Raw genomic sequence first — 21,630 nt, forward strand, 5'->3', positions numbered from 1 at the left:
TCCTTTTGCTACTCCGATCCCTAGCTTTGTTGGGAATTTGACGGTAAGATATTTTACTGACGTAATTGCTCCAAGCTCATGTAGATTTGGTCTCCCGATTGATGCATTCAAAGCTGAAGATCCTTGGACCACGACACATTTCGTGTTGATATTTTTTATTTTTTTATGCTCACCGAGAGTCAGTGGAAGTGAGATGAGGCCACTCGACATTATGGCATCTCCTATGAAGTTGTATAGCTTGGTCGGAGATGGTGTGAGCAAATCTGCCTTCAAGTTCATCTTTCCGAATGTTTCTCCATACAGGATGTCGACCAAGCTTCCATTGTCGATGACTATCCTTTCGACCACATGATTCCCGATTATTGTAACTTTAACTACTATACGATCATTGTGTGGGAATATGTGAACTCATTTTCAAATCCTAATTTCACACTAGCTGCTAACATCATCACGTGCTTCGATCAAAGTTCAATTGAAGAGAAATCCCCAAATTGAAGAAAATCTCGAAACCTAAAATACAGATACAATTCGTTAAATTAGAAATCAAGGACTTCATAGAACAAGTCAAAACATTAATTAAGTCAAGCAAGGTCTATTTCTATCTATGGAAAGCAAAAGAAGCATAACCGAGGAATCGATAAATAATATTAAAAAAAATGTGAAGACTTAGAATAAGCAAGGTCTACCCCAAAAGCAAGGTCTCTAATTCCAAATTCCATTCAACATGGGATTTTTTTAAAACTTAATATTTTCTTTGTCCGTATAATACCTTTGGAAATTGCCTCTATATCGAAGATTCACAGTTACAACATACATGTCATAACTACATACTAAATAAATCACATGAAATAGCAAACGTTTCACACTTTTCTATCAAATATAAACAATATATTCGAGACCCTTTAATTCATTTGGTGAAAATTGCCGAGTTCATGACTTTGAAGAGTTATTTTGGTCATACTCGTTGAGTACGCAGCTTCGATCGGTTACTCTTTTTGTGGTAATGTTCTCTTCTTTTATTCGTCGACTAGTTTTGTTCCTGCAATCTATTCCAATATTTGTCTGTTTTTTTGGTCAATACGTCGGGTCAGCAATAAATAATATGGTTGAGAACGTCCATGCTATTTTATAAAGGGTTATTAAGATATATGGTCACCCGGATATAAGGAATTAATTTTTAGCCCACATTATGTTAATTTATTGTTAATAGCCAATTGGATTTATTAACAGTATTGAAAAATACACATTTACTCTTTAAAATTCCCGCCCATTTGTTGGACACGCTTAATTAGAAAATCGGAAATCATATATTCGGCCTTAACTAATCGCGTAAATCGAGGAATGTCGTTAAAACCGAATACCAATTTTCACACACAACACGCAAGCATTTAATAATTGAAAAAAAAAACCCCAAAAAACTCTCGACCGAAACCCAAAACCTATTCAAAAAACAACCCAAAAAACTCTCGACCGAAACCCAAAACCTATTAAAAAAACAACCCAAACAACTCACCGACTCCCTCACCACCACCGCGGCGCGTCACGAATCCGATCCCCCACCACCACCGCGGCTCGTCACGAATCGGAAGTCGCGGCGTCGCGTCTCAGCGTCAGGATGAAACTTGGCGGCGGCGAGGCGGTCGAGGAGGGCATTGAGGTCGCCGACGGTGAGATCGCCGTGGGAGGAGCGCGTGAGCTTCACCCGGGAGGGCCGTTCGACCCGTTGGGGAAGGTATCGGCGTCGGGAAGAAGGAAGGCCCGACACTTGCTCGCACGCCGCCATCGATCGATCGATCCACACTTTTTTTTTTTCCTTTTCAAGGCGGCAGAGGTTTTTTTTTATAGTGTTTATTGTAAATGAGTATTGTGAATGTACAAAGAAGAAATTTACAGTACATAAATATGTTAATATGTTAACATGGCCGGGATTGCAAAAGGCCTGCGAGAAGGCTCCGACGCCCAAGAAAGATGGGTCGGTGATTTGCGTGATGAGGAAGATGGGTTTCAATGGTTATTTGGTTGTACAGAATATGATGATTCGTTTTTGTTCGGATGGTGTATATTTGTGTAAATACAAAGCATATTTACAGTATATTCGTGTAAATACAAAACATATTTACAGTATATTCATTGTAAATACAAAGCATATTTATAGTATATTCATTGTAAATAATCTGAAAAAAGTTCTGGAAATATTTTGGACGTTCTAAAATTATGAATATATGACAGATAAAATAATATCAATAAATGAAGATTATATTTACAGATTTTATCCATAATGAATTGCCACGAAAATATAAACTAATTAGATAAAGTCAACGCTGAAACTTCCAATTTGAAATTTCAGTTAATACTTACCAATTTGGTTTAAAATATTTGATTCAAATTAAAATAAAAAAAAAAAAAAAAAAAAACTACATACATTACAGTTACAAATCCGAATATTTCAAGGGCAAAGCTGTAAAAAAATCTGTCATTAATATGCTGGCACGTAAGCAACTTGGCTATATACAGATTATTTACAAAACGTTGGCCAAATTTAAATTGCTATAGATTCTGTGGCTTACGTAGCCAATTTTTTGTTTTATAAATCATGTGGCTGAGAACGTCCATATTTGTAGAAATTTTCTTATAAAATCGGTTCACTTATTGTGCTGCTTAATTCTACACCTGCTTACACGGTAATAGATCCAATAATTGAGCAGCTGAGTCAACTCCGTCGCTCCAGTTCTTCCAGCTGAGCACTAAATTCCAACTTCTTTTTGGGTCCAGAATAAGAATATGGCCTTGTTTGATAGTATTTAAGATACAAAGACCATATTTGAAATATGTGGGACGACAAATGAAAAATCAACAACTATATACTTGCAAAATCTCTTTATTTTCCTTATATATATTTTAGCAACTGAATGATCACTGCCTGGCTATCTATTTTAAGGGCAGGTTCTAATATGTATCTTCACTGGGCACTCGGTTTGAGCATCTTGATGCTGTTTTGTGCGGTGGTTTCGGGTGAGTCTTCTGACGAACTCTCGCTTCTGGATTTCATTGCCCCTCTACAAAATTGTGTCACCATTGAAAACTGAAACCTTTTAGCACACATTGCATAGATAAGCTTACTTATTTGTCAATTCTCACTCCATGTGAGCATGGACCGGCCCTTACCTAAGGCAGGCGGGCAAGGCTTGTGCCTTGGGCCCCCAATTGGGTTGGGCCTAAAAAAAATTATTTTCCACTTTTTGCCGATTTTTAAGAAAATTCATATTTTTTTACCTTAAATATTTACACTTTTGACCCATTTTCTAAAAAAATTACCTTTTTTACCCTGAAAATTTAAATTTTTAGTAGTATTATAGGACCCCAAAATATTGAATCGCCTAGAGTCCCCGGTGAGTTTGGGCCGGCCCTGGATGTGAGACTCTTGTATTTCACTTCCTACAAAAAACTAACGTGTTTACACAATTATGTTATTTTAAGCACACTTTGAAGATCAATTTCTCATTCATTATAACTCCGATTTTGGCAACTTATAACCGATATTATATCCCTTTACACAAGGAATAATAATATGGTGGAGTTATCCAATTCTGTTGAGTGGACCTCACTCAAATATTTACCAAAAATCACCAGTCATAAGGTAATAAATATTTTTAATTATCAAAACTCTCCGCATTATTCCAATAAGTCTTTGTAATGGTTTCTATGATTACCAAACTATTTGTCAATTATATCAAATACTATCAACAAGATGAAATAGCTAATTTGTAAACAGTCTCAACTATAGATATTATAACAAAAACCCTAAACCGTATAAGTACTTTGGTACTCCTTAGAAAAATGCCTGATAATTTTGGTCATTATTTAGTAGCTCATTAACGACTTCTACGAAAGTTAGAGAGTTAATAATTAAGTCAAGCAAGGTCTACTTCTATCTATAAGAAGAGATTCAATTAACTTAGGTTAACCTTTAACCGAAAATTTAGGTTAAAGGTTAACCGTTTAACTGATTTTTTTAATTAGGTTAACCGAAATTAACCGAATTAACCGAATTATTTTAATATATTTTATTTAATATTTAAATTTATTTAAGAAATTAATGCCTTTAATTTCATTATAATTAAATTAATTAGTAAATTGATATAATTAATTTTTAAAAAATTATTATAAATTCGTATATAAATTTTAATAAATTTCAGTTTAACTAAATTAAATTTTGTTAATAGATATTATTAATTATAATTAAAGTTAAATGAATTAATTTAATTTGAAAAATAATATATTTTATTTTTTTTATTTAATAAGTCTTATAATCTAGGTTAACCTAGGTTAACCGAAAATTAACCGGTTAAAATTAACCGAACGGTTAATTTTAACCAAAATCGCGGTTAAAATTAACCGTTCGGTTAATTTTAACCGGTTAATTTAGGTTAAAAAATAAATAAAAAAGATTAGTTTAACCGAATTTGCATCTTTACTTCTATCTATGGAAAGCAAAAGAAAGATAACCGAGGAATCGATAAATAATATTAAAAAAATGTGAAGACTTAGAATAAGCAAGGTCTACCCCAAAAGCAAGGTCTCAAATTCCAAATTCCATTCAACGCGCAACATGGGATTTTTTTTAATCTAATATTTTCGTTGTCCATATTATACCATTGGAAATTGCCTCTATATTGAAGATTCGTAGTTACAACATACATGTCCGCATACATGTTATAATTACATACTAAATAAACAACATGAAATAGCAAACTTTTCACACTTTTCAATCATATATAAACAATATATTCGTGACCCTTTATAGTTCAGTTGGTGAAAATTGCCGTGTTCATGACTTTAAAAAGTTATTTTGGTCATACTCGTTGAGTACGCAGCTTCGATCGGTTACTCTTTTTTGTCGTAATGTTCTCTTTTTTTTTTTTATTCGTCGACTAGTTTTGTTTCCTGCAATCTTCTCCAATATTTCTCTGTTTTTTTGGTCAATACGTCTCGTTCGGGTCAGCAATAAATAATATGAGAACGTCCATGCTATTTTATAAATCATGTGGCTAAGAACGTCCATATTTGTAGAAATTTTCTTATAAAATCGATTCACTTATTGTGCTGCTTAATTCTACACCTGCTTACACGGTAATAGACCCAATAATTGAGCAGCTGAGTCAACTCCGTCACCTCCAGTTCTTCCAGCTGAGCACCAAATTCCAACTTCTTTTTGGGTCCAGAATAAGAATGTGGTCTTGTTTGATAGTATTTAAGATACAGAGTCCATATTTGAAATATGTGGGACGACAAATGAAAAATCAACAACTACATACTCACAAAATCTCTTTATTTTCCTTACACATATTTTAGCCTCTGAATAATCACTGCCTGGCTATCTATTTTAAGGGCAGGTTCTAATATGTATCTTCACTGGGCACTCAGTTTGAGCATCTTGATGCTGTTTTGTGCGGTGGTTTCGGGTGAGTCTTCGGACAAACTCTGGCTGCTGGATTTCAAGGCGAAAGTGAAGGAGGAGGGTCCCATGAGTCTGCTTGGGTCGTGGAACGAGTCCACACACTTCTGCTCATGGCCCGGAGTCACGTGCGGTCGCCGCCACCAAGACCGAGTCACGAAGCTGAATGTCTCGAGTTGGGGGCTGAAGAGCCCGCTGTCCTCGAGCATCGGAAATCTGAGCTTCCTCAGAGTGTTGAACATGTCAAGCAACAGATTTGTAGGGGTTATCCCGCCGGAGATCGGTCGCCTGTTCAGGCTTCAAATGCTGGACTTCAGCTATAACGACTTCGGTGGGAACATCCCCGCCAACATATCCGGATGCTCGAGCCTCCAGCTATTGGATCTGACGCTTAATCATCTCACGGAAAGGATTCCGGCGGAGGTGGGCTCATTGTCGGAGCTTAGGGTACTCACCCTTAACGGAAACCAGCTTGTCGGAGAAATCCCGCCTTCCCTCGGGAATATCTCTCGTCTCAGGACATGTTCTCTCGTGGAGAACATTTTAATCGGAAAGATTCCAGACAGCCTCGGCAGTTTGACAAACCTGATTGAATTTAGTGTTGGGTACAACCGTTTAGAAGGTACACTTGCAACTTTTTTTTGAAGGTGTACACATTCATCTTTCTACTTTTTTTTTCTTTTTTTTCTTTTTTTAAATTCAAGTGCTTTCAAATGAGCATTTAGTCGAATTTTAATATGAACTATCATTACCCCTATCCTTATTTGAATTTTTTATCCTTCAGTTTTATCCTATTTTAACAGCAGAAATTTCATAATACGGACACATTTGAGCTCTTTTTTAATGGTCAAAACTGATATTAGTAAGAGAGAGAGAGAGAGAGAGAGAGAGAGAGAGAGAGAGAGAGAGAGAGAGAGAGAGAGTTGTGATATTAGTAAGTGTTGTAGAAACACCAAGTTTCTATAATGCTTAGGCATAAGCGTTGTAAAAATACTCAATTTCTACAACACTTATTTTAAGTGTTGTGTAATCTCCAGCTTCTACAACACTTAACCGTAAGTGTTGTGGAATCCAACATTTGTACTAGTGAAAGAGTAAAAAAATATATATATAAAAAAAAAATATGATTTTACAATTTTACACTTAATATTTGACGTTTTTTAGAGAGAAAAAGAAAACTAACAGAAGGATTTGAATTGAAACGGTCATTAGTTTAGGGTAAACATTTGTCAACAAAATTTAGTCGATGGGCATGTTGTTACGTGCATGAAAGTTCAGGGGCATTAGTGTCATTTATCCATAAAATAATAACCAACTAAACAATTTGAAATTTCTATTTTGTTCAGCTTTAATAATGGGAAATTAGTCATTTGACTGACATGACATTACGCTTATAACCTTACCAACAAATTGCACGGTTTAATTTTAAATTTCAAAATAATATATTTATGTTTCAACTTTTTCCGATTCTTCGTATTTTTATTCAACGTCTCAAGTTATACTGTATTTTATTTGTTAGTAATAACAATTATCTGTTGGAATTGATCTAGGGTTAAGAAAAGATTTAACGTTTCGAACAAGCGGCGGAAAATAAAAATTTCTTTCAAACAAGTAAAACGTTTTTACTAACCTAGACAAAGAGCAAGTACATATAAATTAAAACTATGAATGAGCGTTATATATTTAGTAACTTTTGAGAAGCTTGGACGTTGAGAAGCCTTAGGAAGGTTGAAACGTTCGTCTCCCCTCGCAGCACGTCTCTCTTCTTTCCTCGGGAACTCGAGCAACCACGAAAGTTTCTATCACATTGATCACTCGAGAAAGAAAGGAATTAGTGTGTGGGTACTTTTAAACACAACGACTCAAGAACAAGTCTAAGAGTCGAAGAGCTAAACCACTAGGTCAAATGTGGACCTAGGTGCCAAAACAAAAACGAAAGAAAACTAGAGAGGGGAAGAGAGAGGGGCGGCCAAGTCTAGAGAGAGAAGCTCTCAATCTCTAAAACTTTGGAATGAATCAAATGAGAGGAATGAGGGCTCTATGTAATTATAGGAGAGGTTTTCCCTTCATAAAGGTAGTTTCCTCTTTTATAGAATATCACATTTTCATGAGCAAATATTCCTTATTTCCTTCTCTCATTTGGACATGCAAGGTAAGTCTTCTATAAGCAAAATTGTTTCCTCTTTTGCTTGCCTCTTCTCCTTGCCTTGGCCATGTGGTTTGTTTCCTCATAGAGGAAATTTGTTTCCTCTTTTTCTTTTGGCAAGTATCTTTATACTTCAAGGCAAAAAATAATCTCTTTCACACTATGACATGCACGAAATTTGTCTCCCCTTTTTCTCTTATTTGGACGGCCAAGACACCTTCTAGAAGGTGTTACTAGATTTTTCTTCATTTGTTCATGACAACATAAGAAAGGCCCATTAAGAATTTTCAAGTAAAATTCTATGAAATGAAATTAATCCTCAAGGCCCAAAATCTTATCATGGCTGAGTATTAATATGTCATCATATGACAATGTCAAAAAATTTATTGACATTCATTTCATCTTATGTCCAAAAAGACAAAAATACTTTTTTGACAATTTTCGTAAAACTTGTCTCGTTCTTGTTTTGACTTAGCTTCTAGTTCAACTATTCATACTCGATATGATTAGTAACAGTGACCTCATGGATCCAAATGAACAAAGCTTGAGCTAAAATACTTGGACTCAAAAGTTCACAAACTTTTTCCAAGTTTAGCTTAATGTCAACTTACTCCACTAAAGATTTGACACTGAGAATCTCTCGGTTCAAATGAATTTATTTTCTACTCAAGAATTTAACTAACTTGTGATGAGTGGATCCACTGAATATTATCTATGTTTACCCTTCTAGCTGTTATTTTCTCAACTCCTTTGTTGCTTGTGAATAAGTTAGAAACAATGTATTGACGATGAGCTAACAAGTCACATTGTTGCATCCAAAAGAGTCATCTCAATTTGGACACTGGCCAGTTCATTTATTCACATTCCAAGGAACAAAGCATGAGGTGATATACATTGCATTTCAGCAATCTTGTACATGAATTCCACATCTATGAGATCTTCACAAAGTTACTCATTACATCTTCATAACTTAGTACTTCACCAATAGGTCCTGTTAAGAATCACATAGTGAATCCGAACTCTGACTTTCTCAAATGAGAATACGTAAGCTATGAAATGACATGTCTCATTTCAGGATTAAGGTAAGCATGATGCAATTCATACATAGTGACTTCGAGATATAAGAGGTTAAATGGTTTGTTATTATCTTGTCTCTAGAAGAGCACTGGTCAATTCAGTACCTTCAAAAGATACCTAGAAGAGCTATAGAGTCTCCAACTCTCAATGTCCCATAACCAGACATCATAGATTCTCCTAACAATCGTACTGAGGTCAATAGTCCTTTGATCCTTAGATTGCGAATATATTGTTTTAAGCAAACCATGAAGAGTTTGTTCATGCAAATCTACATTTGTGTCTTCATATGTTGTTAGGTTTATTTATGGACTAAAGACTAAGGTTTTATCATAAAGCTTCAGACAAGGAAGAATGAATGAACATTTCATCTTTTATTAATAAATAAGCAATTACAAGCAAGAGTCTTCGTGAGAATTTATTACATCAAATGTACAAAAGTAAAGACTACAACTCTTCTTGTGGGCACCATTGACAAAATTATCTACTATTTACAATTGTTAACCCGTTAAGGACAGAGCGAGTTTATTTTTATTATTATTTTTTAAATTAGTTTTTCCTTGCGACGTTGGTGAATTATAGCGCGCTTTGAGGATTGACTCCTCGATTATGGGAATATCATTTACTTTTTTAAAAAAAATTGTATTATTGATATTGTTGAAGAACAAATATACAAAGTTCGCAGCGGAGATAAACGCATGCCTAAATGCTGAAAATGTTAAGAGAAAGAGTATAAAGTAATTAATAAAGACAACTAAGACTCTTGAGAGACAAACTAAAAAATAGATGCCAAGATACATCTGATGGGATTTCTCATTCGCCCTCCGAAGAAGAGAACTAGTTATTTTGGCAGACAAAAGGGTCCGCTTCGAAGACCATAATGCCAGCGAGGTCATTTTCGGACTTGAGGTTATCATGCTTTCCTTTTGTGCCTTTATACTTTTGTTGACTTCGAGGTGGTTTGACCTGATTGAATTGCTTGCATAACATGGTATCACCTGTCGCTAGTCTCTAATTGTTTGTAGACATGTCAACAACCAGCGGCAAGAGCACAAAACTTGGGGTTCGGGGACGATGGCCACTTCCAAAATGGCTACCTTTTTCCATTGGGCCTTTGATTCAGTGAGGAAGGCCACAGTTTTATCTTGGTCGGGCCCAATTGGCTGAACAACCTAGATGAAGAGCACTCTTTGCTAAAATGAGTGGGCTTGATTGAGAAAAGCCTATCATAAGAGATTAGACATGCATTAACTGCACCAGAAGCATGTGGATTGAACTTGCGATCTAGGGTTTGACCTGAGCGATTATCTCGCCCAAATGGTAGCCTAGAAAAAGCGACGAAGAACAAAGGGGATCGATCGCGATTTTTTTGCCTGGGATTGTCGCCGAATCAGAATGAATTGATCTCGCGAAATCTTTGTCTGACATTTTCGCCGAATCAGGTAGAGGAGTCAATCTCGTAATTTTTGAGGTGGTTGAGATAATTCCGAGGTTGATATAAGGGACGAGGTGGATTGGAGTCGTGTCGCAGTGGATTGGCGTAACATGTGATGAGGCTATCGTCATTTCAGGTTCGTCGAAGCAAGAGATGCATGGAGACTCTGTTCGAAGCCATGGGCCAACAGTATGGCATGGAATTTCATCCGCGTTGAGTAAGGTGATTGCAGGAGCGGTGCAATAGGCAAGGTCGTGGCTGATGATTCCACATCCATAATAGAGAAAAGGTAACTTTTCGAATTTGAAAGAAATCCAAAAACATTTCTCTGCTATCGGAATGAAACGGCATGGACAAATTGGGTTTGAGAGATTCAATTTGAGTTTGAACCTGAAAAATTCTTGTAGGATTAAACAGAATAATTTTCCCATTCAAGCTCAACGATATAACCTCCAGTGCAGGCGAGCCTAGTGATATTCTTCTCGATACGAGCTTGGAGCGGGATTCTATAGATGCAAGTGCAGAGGTTGACAGAGGTAAAAGCATAGTCTATCCATTCATCCGAACCAGGCCAAGGCTCGAGGAGAAGCATGCCTCCATTGAAGCACCGTGGGCCTTTCTCGACGAGGCATGCACACTACTTGGGGTCGGAGAATTCGAAGCTAATGAAGAAGGTTCCGTCGAACTTTTCGAGAAGGTTCGAGCCCCAATTGGATTCCCTCCACCAGAGACTGGTGAGAATGGCGATGATTAGTTTCAGGGTACCAATGCGCGGGGCAATGACTTTGCCTATTGCAGCCGCAGAGTGAGAGTGAGAGGCTGTATGAGGTCCGGCATCAGGGAGCATGCCATCCCATTCTTACTCGTCCATATGGAGCGAGGCAGTTTGGTTGACGAGGAGGCTGACACCGGCAGGAAAGTGGAGGCTAGGGTTTGGATTATAATACATGTGATATACTGGAGGGTATTTTAAAAAAGAATTATTTCAAATAAAGTCTAATATATTATATTATATATATAGATATCATTAACTAATAATACTTAATTTATCACTGATAAAAATATTAAAATTATGATGAATATGAAGGATTTTACCCATGTTGTATTCTATATGAAGTTGGTAAATATTGGTCCAATATATATTAAACATAACAAAATTATTATATAAGCACCGTTGATTATAAGTAAATAGCCATGCTTTTTATTTAACATGGCCAAAATTACGTAATACACAAGAGTATATATGGAATATTCAAATTGTTAGAGTGCGATGCTATCCATCGGAAGGGCGCCGCCCTCGGTGATGGCTAGGTGGCTAGCCATTCGTTGAGTGTGTAAGATTTTTCGCGGAGGAAAAGAGTTGTTGGTGGAGAGCCGGTGGTTGTTCTCAAGATATCCTCTTTTTAGCGCCAAAATGTTTATGCGGTTCTTGGATTAACATTCAAGGGAAATTTGACATGCATTTCTCTTGGTTTTTCATTTCTTTTTTAGAAAATGATGGAGTGATGGGGTATTTATAGAGATTTTGGAGTTGAGTTGAGTAGGAGAGCCATTTTGGTGGGGGCCATGCGAGATTTTGGTGTTTTGGTTCTCTTGGACTAGCTGGGCGAGCAGAAAAACCCCTCCTAGCAGGAATGGACTTGGTTAAAAGCCCACCAGACGAGAAGAGCATCAAAGCGAAGAGTAATGGGCCTGGGCACTAGGCCCACCCGACTAGAAGAGTTCCTGGGCAGGAAGGATTCGGGCGTGTTGCCTTCACAGGCGCGGAGAAGTTCCTGCGAGTGGGCGGGGGCGTCAGAGAGGCAGGATGAACGCGTGGCAGACACACGCATGGCGTTCTGGCAAGAGAGTGTACTGGCGGGCCTGTGCGGATTTGGGCTTTTGGGCCATGTTTTTTTGCTATGAAAATCTGGCCCAACACCTATAATTAATGAAAAGTTGGCTATTTAGCAATTCACACATTTTTTTTAAAAGAAACACACCTTCTCATTAATCAAGTTCGCGGTAAATCACCCAAAACAACAAGAGCAATACGAGAAGGGTATTCTAAAATCCAACAAACATCTTTTTTAAAAGAAAAGGAATTTCAAGCTAATGTGGGGGCAGCAGTATTGCTCTCACGAGGAATAAAATTGCAAGAACCACCATTAGCGTCGAGGATGAGCCTTCGAATGACTCTGATAATCGGAGCCACAGTCGCCGGCGAAGAATCAGAGTTAATAGCCATAATGGCCCCTGGTAATCAGATTTCACCGTATCCACGGTGACTCCGTGTGTGCGGGAAAAAAAGGAGACCTTCGCATATTGCAAGACACTCTGCCATCAAGGGATCATGTTGGATAGGCGACGCAACAAGGCCCAACAACCTCACCAAGATGTTCCGGATAACACAACCTAATCCGATCCCACTCCCATCGTTCGGGATGGAGGCATCGGTGTTTACGTTTAAACTTTCCCGATTGAGAGGGTTCCCAACGAGCCTTCTCCCGAACCTTTGTCCTCATGGCGCTCTTGTCCAATCCCTTGGAAACTTTATCATTGTACAACGATTAACTAGCAGCACTCGATATCTCCAGCACCCGCGTATCCCCATTCCCGTGAACGACCTCATTCTGTGCTTTCCAAATCAGAAAGCAGCAGTGACACAGCAGCTTTTTTTCCTATGTATAAAACGAAGACCACCGATAGAACATCACGTCAAGAGTGCACCCCGAATCAGATGACTGAAGGTGGTCCCGAAATATGGTGGTTGCCACATCTTTCACATTCGCGGGCATAGAAAAAGGGCATGGAATGCGATTTCTCGGGATCCATATATGCTACATACCTCCAGACAATTAATCCCCTGTCGGCTCAACGAAGCAAAAGTGGGGATCAAGTCGTGGAGGAAGCGCCAAGTAAATACGCGGACCTTTAGGGGGACTTTAAGGCTCCAAACCGGGTTCCAAAAGGCAGCTGTGAAAGAGGAATCTTCTCTAATGGCCTTTTCCGCTGCAGAACGATATCAAGATTTAACTGTGTACCTACCTGACTCATGATAATGCCAGATAATTATGTCCGGCAAATAGGCGAAGACTAAGTGGGATTTTGAGAACATATGCATGGGTGGGATTCTGAGAACATATGCCTGGTCGACCTGCCATTAGATTTCAGTGAAACGTTTGTTGTCCCATTGGCTTGTAGGGACTCAGTTTCATCTCCATGTGTGCATCAGACGACCTCGTGATAGGTTGGAAGGATGGGGTTCGAGGAATCCAAGGATCAATGAAGACCTTAACATTATGTCCGCCTCCGATAGACCAACGACATTCCTTGATGACGAGCTCTCTACTCTATATGAAAGAGCGCCACAAGAACGAGCACGAGTTCTTCGCTTTGGCCTCAAGGAAATAGCCCACCGAGAAATACTTAGCCTTTAGAACACGATCTGCGAGTGAATCGGGGTTAGAGATAATACGCCAATCCTACTCGGTGAGCATAGCCTTATTAAAAGCCCCGAGGTGTCTAAATCTAAGGCCCCCGTTGGATTTGGGTTCACATATAAAGTCCCACATCCGCCAATGCATTTTCGTTCGATCTAGAGTTCTTCCCCACCAGAATCGAGCCATGACATAGCCTTAATGAGAGTTTCACATCCGACTTTTGAAAATATCCATCTTTTCCACTGGGTAAGGTTTGACCATACTTTATCCCAAATTGATCGCAACACCTGTATATGGTTTCGACGGATCATGTGCGAGAGACCGGGGTATCCTGCGTGATTTGTTGCAGCGGAGACAGTAGACTCCAAATGTAATCTCTACTGCAGGACATCCAGGTTGAAGTCCATCGAGGATTTTTTAAAATTTATAATTTTACCATAAGTTGCTGCATAGTCGTCGAGGAAAATCTTTATAGCTGAGATGTCTCCATAGGTAGCTCGGCAGAATAATAATGAATCTTCAGTGAAGAACAAGTGGCTGATCTGAGGCCCACCATGTCTACAAGCAAACCCCATCAGGTTTTCGTCCTGTTCCAATTTGTACAGAGATGCTGAAAGACCCTCCGGGCATATTAGGAACTAATAGGGCGATAATGAGCAGCCTTGTTGTAATCCACGTTGCGGAGTTACGATCCCTCAATAGAGCCGTTCATGCAAAAAGAGTAAGTCGCAGTGGTGATGCAACCCATTATTAGCCTCCTCCATTTTTTCGGTGATCCTATACCTATCATCATCACCTTGATGAAACCCCATTCAACCCGGTCGTAGTCTTTGTTCATGTCAAGCTTCAAGCTAACCCATCCCTTTTGAGCATTGCTTCACTTCATCAAAGAGTGTAGAGTTTCGAGCGCCACAATAATGTTGTATGAGATAAGTCTTTCGGGGACGAATGCACTCTGTGTTTGTGAAATGAATGGCTCAAGAAAAAAATTTAGATGATTCGCAAGTGTTTTAGCGACAATCTTGTAAATCGCATTACACAAGCTAATCGGCCGAAATTTATCCATCGTGGAAGAATTATTTACCTTCGAAATAAGCACCACTGTGGTGTGGTTGTATTCACGAAGTAAGGCTAATCCATTGATGATAGAGTGGCAGACCTGGGAGACTTGATGTCTGACAACCACCCACATTTTCTAGAAAAAGTCAGAATGAAAGCCATCAGGGCCCGTGGCTTTTTCAGCACCCATGCCAAAAACCACCTCTCTCACATGGTCCACTGAAATCCTCCTCTATCGACACAGATTGGGTTGTAGAGATACGGCCTTCAGTAGCTTGCACAAACGGCTGGATCTTCTCTGGTCTCGAGTTCGAGGATAAAAAGATCTCTTTGAAAAATATTGTTAAACCACCTGAACAATCTCATGATGGTCTTCACATAGTTTTTCTACTGAGTCCACTAGACCTCGAATGTTTTTTTTCTTCCGACGATTAGCCGCCTTAGCATGGAAAATTTTTGTGTTTGTATCTCCGGCCTTTAACCATTCGACACGAGCTCTCTACTTCCAATGATATTCTTCCACCGTCAATAGATGCGAGAGGGCTTTTTCATGTGGAACAGAAGCGTATGACATTCACTGGCGATTTGTCCCTCTATTGAAGAGAAGAAATGAGGTCATATGTGTCTTTAATTTTCTTTGGGATGTGACTATGTTTCTTCTTACTCCATTTACGCAAAGACGAGCAACAATGCTCGAGACACGAGACTAAAGAATCAGGAATCCCAACATGGCTCCAAGAATTTCAACTCTCCAAAATCGTGTACATACACTCATCAACATTTAGCCACCACGGCTTGAGGAAAAAAGGTCGAGGTTGCAACACCTAAGGAACCGAGTTCGAATCGAGTAAGATCTGAACGACCCGATGATCGGAACCCCAATAGTCAAGATGAGCAATGGCGACCTCCGGAAATATCCCGATCCAATCATGAGATGCCACCACACGGTCAAGGTGTTCCTGAATATTTTCCACGCTGGACTTGCCATTATCCCATGTAAATTTGTCTCCAGAAAAAGGCAGGTCCCTCGGCCCGCAATCATCCAAGCACTCACGGAAGTCAAGCATACCTAGCCGAGCTCTATTCAATCCACTTTCCTTGTCCCTAAACATGAATCTCTCATTAAAGTCTCCCGCACACACCCCAGGTAAAGTGTATAAATGAGAGACTCATTTGAGAAACTGCCAAGAATGCTTGCGTTCAGTAGATACCGGACTACCATAGAACCCTGTGAAGTTCCATTCGTGGAGGAGGGGGTCGGTAATAAGAGCATCTATATGACCTTTAGAATAGCTTTGAAATGCGACTGACCACTCGGATCACCATAGAAGGAGCAAGCCACAACTATGTTTGATACTATCAACAGCAAGGCAATTTGAGATCACCACTCACTGACCAAACAAACGTGCACGACAACCTGATAGTTGAGTCTCGCAGAGGAACACGAGACCCGGGAAAAGGCTGCAGAGAAGCCTTTGTAGTTTTAGGAACGCTTCAGGATTCTTCAATCCTCGAGTGTTCCAAACCAGGCAACTCGTTGGACCAGAAGGGGCTGAGATTCAGCCTCCGCCGATTTGAGGATGGAGATGACAGCATCATCCATAGTACGCCAGAGTTTGTCTTTTTTTTCCGTCCTCTGTTTTCATGCTACCCTTTTCTTGGAATTCGGTGGCTTAAATGAGCCCGCCGCCTTCGCGAGCCAACTTATTCCATTTAATCTTCTTTAAGTTAAAACCCCGAGCCAGGGGACGGGGTTATCCGATAAAAAGACTTTCCCATATCCATGTCTTGAGCCCACAGAAAAAGATGCCTTTGTGAGAGTGTCTCCAAGTAAAGAATCATCCATCAAAGGGGAAATGGGATCAGAGTTTACTCGCTGCATTTTGGCTCATCCTCCATCATCTTGCACAACAAGGGCCACCATTGACAGACCGAGGGGGTCTGCATCAGAGCTGGAGCTTTTGACATCTCATTTCGACAGGCCTAGGTGGAAGAATGGAGAGTAGGTCTGGCATTGGTCCATCTGGGAAAGCTCGGAAGGGCTCGACGTTCTGTCGACGGATTTGATTGAAAGGAACCCACCATATTTTGGATTAAATGGAGCTCAAGTCGATCAATTGTGGTTTTCTGATTAAGCGCCCCGATTCTCGATCTAAGATCCTCGCTCAATACTGAAAGTTGATTACGATCAGAGGTCGAGTCCCATGGGAATTGAGGCACAACATTGGGCCTTTGGTTGCCAAGATTAGGCTCTCTGGTGGGTCTGGAGGCCACCACATTCTGAGTTGTCCTTGTTTATACATCAGCCATAGGTCGTCGCGTATCGGCTTGGCCGTGAAAACTTTTCCCAAGAGACTGAACCTGACCCATTCCTTCTCGTCTTGGATCCAGGCATCATCAAGATGGAAAACTTCATTCTCTTTCGAGAGAGAGAGACATCCTGCAACTTTCCAATCATCTCATCCACGGTGAATCAGAAATGATTTGGCGGCGTCCACTCTGTGAAGATGGGATAAAGTCTTTTATTAGATTAGAAACGAACTAGAGAGAAAAAAAAAATGAAAATGTTTGCAATTCACAAACTATATAAGCCAGTACTCAAATTTTAAAACCTTTACATATCCCTTGGTTTTTGCTACATTTTCGTCAAAATTTGAGGGGAATGTGAAGTTTAGTACTTATGTGACCTTATCTCTATAGGATTTTACACATGTTGTACACTAGAGGAATAAGGGTAAATGAATTTGATTAAGTTGTTATACACATATGGTAATGAATTTAGTTTATCATTTTTCCTTTAGTTTATAAGTTGTTATACACATGGTAATGAATTTAACCAACTCTCCTTGCTCGTTGATATTTTGTAAATGTAATAGGTAACATTCCTCTTTCGCTCTACAATATCTCAACACTCGAGGATTTCAGTGTCCAGGATAACAAACTTGAAGGAACTCTTCCTCCTGACATGGGAAACACTCTTCCAAGCCTTCAAAAAATTTATTTTGACACAAATAACTTCTCTGGAATTATTCCTGCCTCAATTTCCAATGCCTCAAACCTTCTACTCTTCCAAGTTAGTCTTAACAACTTTTTTGGAAAAGTTCCTAGCTTCAATGGTTCCCCAAAGCTCTACTGCTTGTCATTAGGTGGCAATAACTTGGGTCACGCTGGGACAGGAGACTTGAACTTTTTATGTGATGCCTTCAACAACACTCGCTTAGAAATTCTGTTTCTCTCCAGAAACAATTTTGGTGGAATGTTTCCCGCAACTATTGGTAATTCAACGACAATTAACATCTTGGGATCGGAAGATAATCAGATTACTGGGAATATTCCTGGTGAAATAGGAGATCTTGTAAGCTTGAAAACATTAGCATTGAGTGGTAATCATTTGACAGGTCACATTCCGAGCACAATAGGAAAACTGCGAATGGTAAATTATATATCGATGTTCAACAATAAACTCTCAGGCGAAATTCCACCTTCACTGGGAAACTTGACATTGTTAAGTAAATTATATCTCGGATATAACAACATACAAGGAAGTATTCCAGAAACTCTTGGAGAGTGTAAGAATTTACAAGATTTAATCCTCTCTAGTAATAATCTAAGTGGTTTGATACCATCACAACTCGTGAGCATATCATCGCTGTCCATATCGCTTGATCTATCAGACAATCAATTGTCCGGTTCAGTTCCCTCTGAGATTGGAAGATTAGTACATCTAGGAAGATTGGACGTTTCGAAAAATAATCTATCCGGTGAAATTCCAAAAACTCTTGGTAGCTGTTCAAGCCTGGAGATCCTTAATTTGCAAGGGAACCAATTACGAGGCTCGATTCCAAAAGATCTGCAAAACTTGAAAGGAGTTCGAAGAATTGACCTTTCTCATAACAGCCTTTCTGGTGGAATTCCATCTTTTTTGGTGGAGGTTCGAGGCTTGGAGTATTTGAATCTGTCGTTTAATGAGCTGGAAGGTCCGGTACCAGTAGAAGGGGTCTTCAAAAACACGAGTAAATTCTCAGTCAATGAAAACACGAGGCTTTGCGGCGGCTTGCCACAACTGAAATTGCAGACTTGTGTCATAACTACGCTCCACAAAAACCATAAACCATTAACAAAGAGAATCCTGATTGTCATCATTCTTTGTTGTGTTGTGGTGGGACTGAGTGTTGTATTGGCCATTGTAATGCTTTTGTTTCTCAAAAGAAAAAGAACAAAGTCCGCATTGGAGCCAACTATTGGAACTTCACTGCCAAGGGTCTCCTACAGAGATCTCGTCGAAGCAACTCATAGTCTCTCTTCCTCGAATTTGATCGGTGTAGGCAGTTTTGGTTCTGTCTATAAAGGAATCTTGAGCCAAGAAGAAAACAAACTCGTCGCTGTAAAAGTCTTGAACCTTCATGTCTCGCGAGCTCTAAAAAGTTTCGTGGCCGAGTGCGAATCTTTGGGGAGTGTCAGGCACAGAAATCTCGTCAAGCTTCTAACGGTGTGTTCGAGCAGTGACTTTCAAGGGAACGATTTCAAGGCTTTAATCTACGAATTTATGGAGAACGGTAATCTTGAGGAGTGGCTCCATTCTGGACACGCGGGGCAGCGTTTGAGTCTGATTCAGAGGATCAAAATCGCCATTGACGTGGCAACTGCTCTAGACTATTTGCATAACCATTGCTCTGAATCAATTGTACACTGCGACATAAAGCCAAGTAACATTCTGTTAGACGGAGATATGGTTGCTCATGTCGGTGATTTTGGATTGGCAAAGCTTCTGAGAAATAATATTTCCAACCAAAGCAGCTCTGTCGGGGTCATTAGAGGAACCGTCGGCTATGTCCCACCAGGTAATTCTTTTTATCAAAGTTTGTTTTGATAACCATTTAATTTTTGCTACATGTTCAGTATTTAATATTTTATCAAACTGCCTTTAACAAAATTTGTCTATTAATTTTTTGCTGCATGTTCAGTTTAAGGAGATACCATCTTAAAATCAATAGCTAATGCTAAAGTAAGAAGAAGAAAAAAAATAGATTTATGGCTTTTTTGGTAGATCCAACAGTATTTAACTTCAATCTGTAATATTTTCACTCCTGAAATTGATTAAAAAAAATTATTTTCACCGTTCAATTTAATACTACTAAAATGGCACTTCCAAGTTAAGAAATTTGATCTTTTTCACATATGTGTATTATTTAGAGGCCACGAGAGGAGTAACTCGCGATCTTATATAGACTCAGTTCTAAAACCTTTTAAATCTTATTTTATTTGTTTTCACAATGTGAGATTCTTATGTAACTCGCGAACATATAAACTTTATTTAAGTCTTAATTTCTTTCAATGATGTGAAATCCTTATTTAACTGTCATTCCATGCATCATAGAGTACGCCACGGGAAGTGAGGTGTCGAAATGGGGGGATATTTACAGCTTCGGAGTCCTTTTGTTGGAAATGTTTACTGCAAAGAGACCCACTGACATTATGTTCAAAGATGACTTCGACTTGAACAACTTTGCTTCCGCGGGAATCCCTGATCGCATCACCGCGATATTGGACCCTGTGATCTTTGAGGAAGAGCAAGATCATGAGGAGATAGTGCTCAAGTCTTCTGTGATTTCGATTTTCCAAATAGGCGTCGCATGTTCTTCAAAACGCCCTGAAGATCGGAGGAATATCAGCGATGTTGTTGTTGATTTGCACAAAATACACGACTTACTTGCAAGCAGAATGACACAGAACCATGTCTACAACGCGTAGGTATGTAATTTTATTTATTTTTACAAAATAGTCGATGTTAAGGTTATCAAACTGCAACACATCAAAGCTTCTTCATTTATTTTTAATAAGGTGAATAATGGAGTTGAATGGAAAAGAGTGTTGATATTTGCAAATGTGTGCTTTTCAGAAAACTGGGAGAAGTATTTTGCAGGATTGAAGCCATGTCATTCAATCATGGAGTTCATACTTATTGTTATTTGCGAAGTTTATTTTCATTTCTTCACTTTTTCTCTGGATATTCAGGAATGATTGATGTAATTTTTCCGTTTTTCTCTGTTTTTTTTTTTATCTTTATGCTTTGTCAAACTATTTAATGTGTGATTGTAAACAAACAAGCTTGCCATACTTTCTGTATTTTCAATTTGGATACATATTAGGTAATACCTTTTATGTATGTTCTAAAATAAATGAATAAATCTGTGTGTTCCATGTTGGTGCAGCGAAACTAGAAATTACATTCATATTTTCCCCAAATATTTTGAGAGGCGAGAATTCACACAAATTAGCCGCAACAAACTTCGGCTTTGGAAAAATAGCCAAAGTTTGGCTTTTTATTTTGGGGCGGGTAGGTATCTAGCCCAAATTGACCCCCTCTATTAAAATTATAGCCCAACTATCACAAAATTTAAGTAAGTAACCCAATCCACTATCAAACAATTTAATATTCCTATATTACCCTTAGTTCAAATAATAGAGCGCAAAACACAATTCCCTCATTCGAAACAAACCTCTCCGCCAAATGAATTTCTTTTACCCTCATTCGCGAACACGAAACCGACGATCTCTCCACTTCCAAAGCCGACGAAGAAAAAATGGTGAGTATCTCAACCTTCAATCTCTGGTAATTTCAAATCCTTCAATCTCTCCACTTCCGGCGCCGACGAAGTAAATTGGTTAGTTAATATTATTAACAATTCTGTGCGATCTCATAAAACACCCAAACTGAAACCCTAGACCTCATCCCCGCTCAATTTTGTGTTAGATTAACCATTAAATTGTAAGTAAATATTATTAACTGAACCCTAGACGTCATCTCCGAACGATTTTGGGTTAGATTATTCATAAAAATGATAAGTAAATATTATTTACAAATCGCCGTTCGATAGTAAATAATATTTACAAATCGTCGTTCGATAGTAAATAATATTTACAAATCGCAGTTCGATAGTAAATAATATTTACCATTTGAAAAAACCAACATCTTGAAGCGAGAAAGTCAATGTCGTTTATAGTGTGATCTCTTCTCTTCATCTTTCATAGTAAAACG

At 38.8% G+C, this 21,630-nt stretch overlaps 2 protein-coding genes across 2 annotated transcripts; both read left to right on the forward strand.

Moving 5' to 3' along the window:
- Positions 1-1,918: 1,918 nt before the first annotated feature.
- LOC149383747 (uncharacterized) lies at positions 1,919-17,556 on the forward strand (the record flags this gene model as incomplete). The annotated part of the gene is made up of 4 exons (XM_089627906.1): positions 1,919-2,057; positions 5,155-5,247; positions 5,394-6,077; positions 17,468-17,556. Coding segments are annotated over exons 1-4 (1,005 nt in total), but the record flags the coding sequence as incomplete, so codon positions are not given.
- LOC149383748 (putative LRR receptor-like serine/threonine-protein kinase At3g47570) lies at positions 17,554-20,601 on the forward strand. The gene is made up of 3 exons (XM_089628647.1): positions 17,554-19,432; positions 19,969-20,342; positions 20,491-20,601. Exons 1-2 carry the CDS (start codon positions 17,557-17,559, stop codon positions 20,340-20,342), a joined length of 2,250 nt encoding a protein of 749 aa, XP_089484773.1. The 5' UTR covers positions 17,554-17,556; the 3' UTR covers positions 20,491-20,601.
- Positions 20,602-21,630: the final 1,029 nt, after the last annotated feature.

The sequence above is a fragment of the Urtica dioica genome, chromosome 10 (assembly GCF_054948205.1).
Source record: "Urtica dioica subsp. dioica isolate 48M chromosome 10, U.dioica_male_clone48M_v1_H2, whole genome shotgun sequence".
Classification (NCBI taxonomy): Eukaryota; Viridiplantae; Streptophyta; class Magnoliopsida; order Rosales; family Urticaceae; genus Urtica; species Urtica dioica.

What these genes read in the sequence shown, in the direction of transcription:
- LOC149383748 (XM_089628647.1), top strand. Translation starts at nt 17,557, where the DNA reads ATGGGAAACACTCTTCCAAGCCTTCAAAAAATTTATTTTGACACAAAT. An exon ending in CGTCGGCTATGTCCCACCAG is followed by an intron (nt 19,433 to 19,968) that starts GTAATTCTTTTT and finishes CATGCATCATAG; the next exon opens with AGTACGCCACGGGAAGTGAG.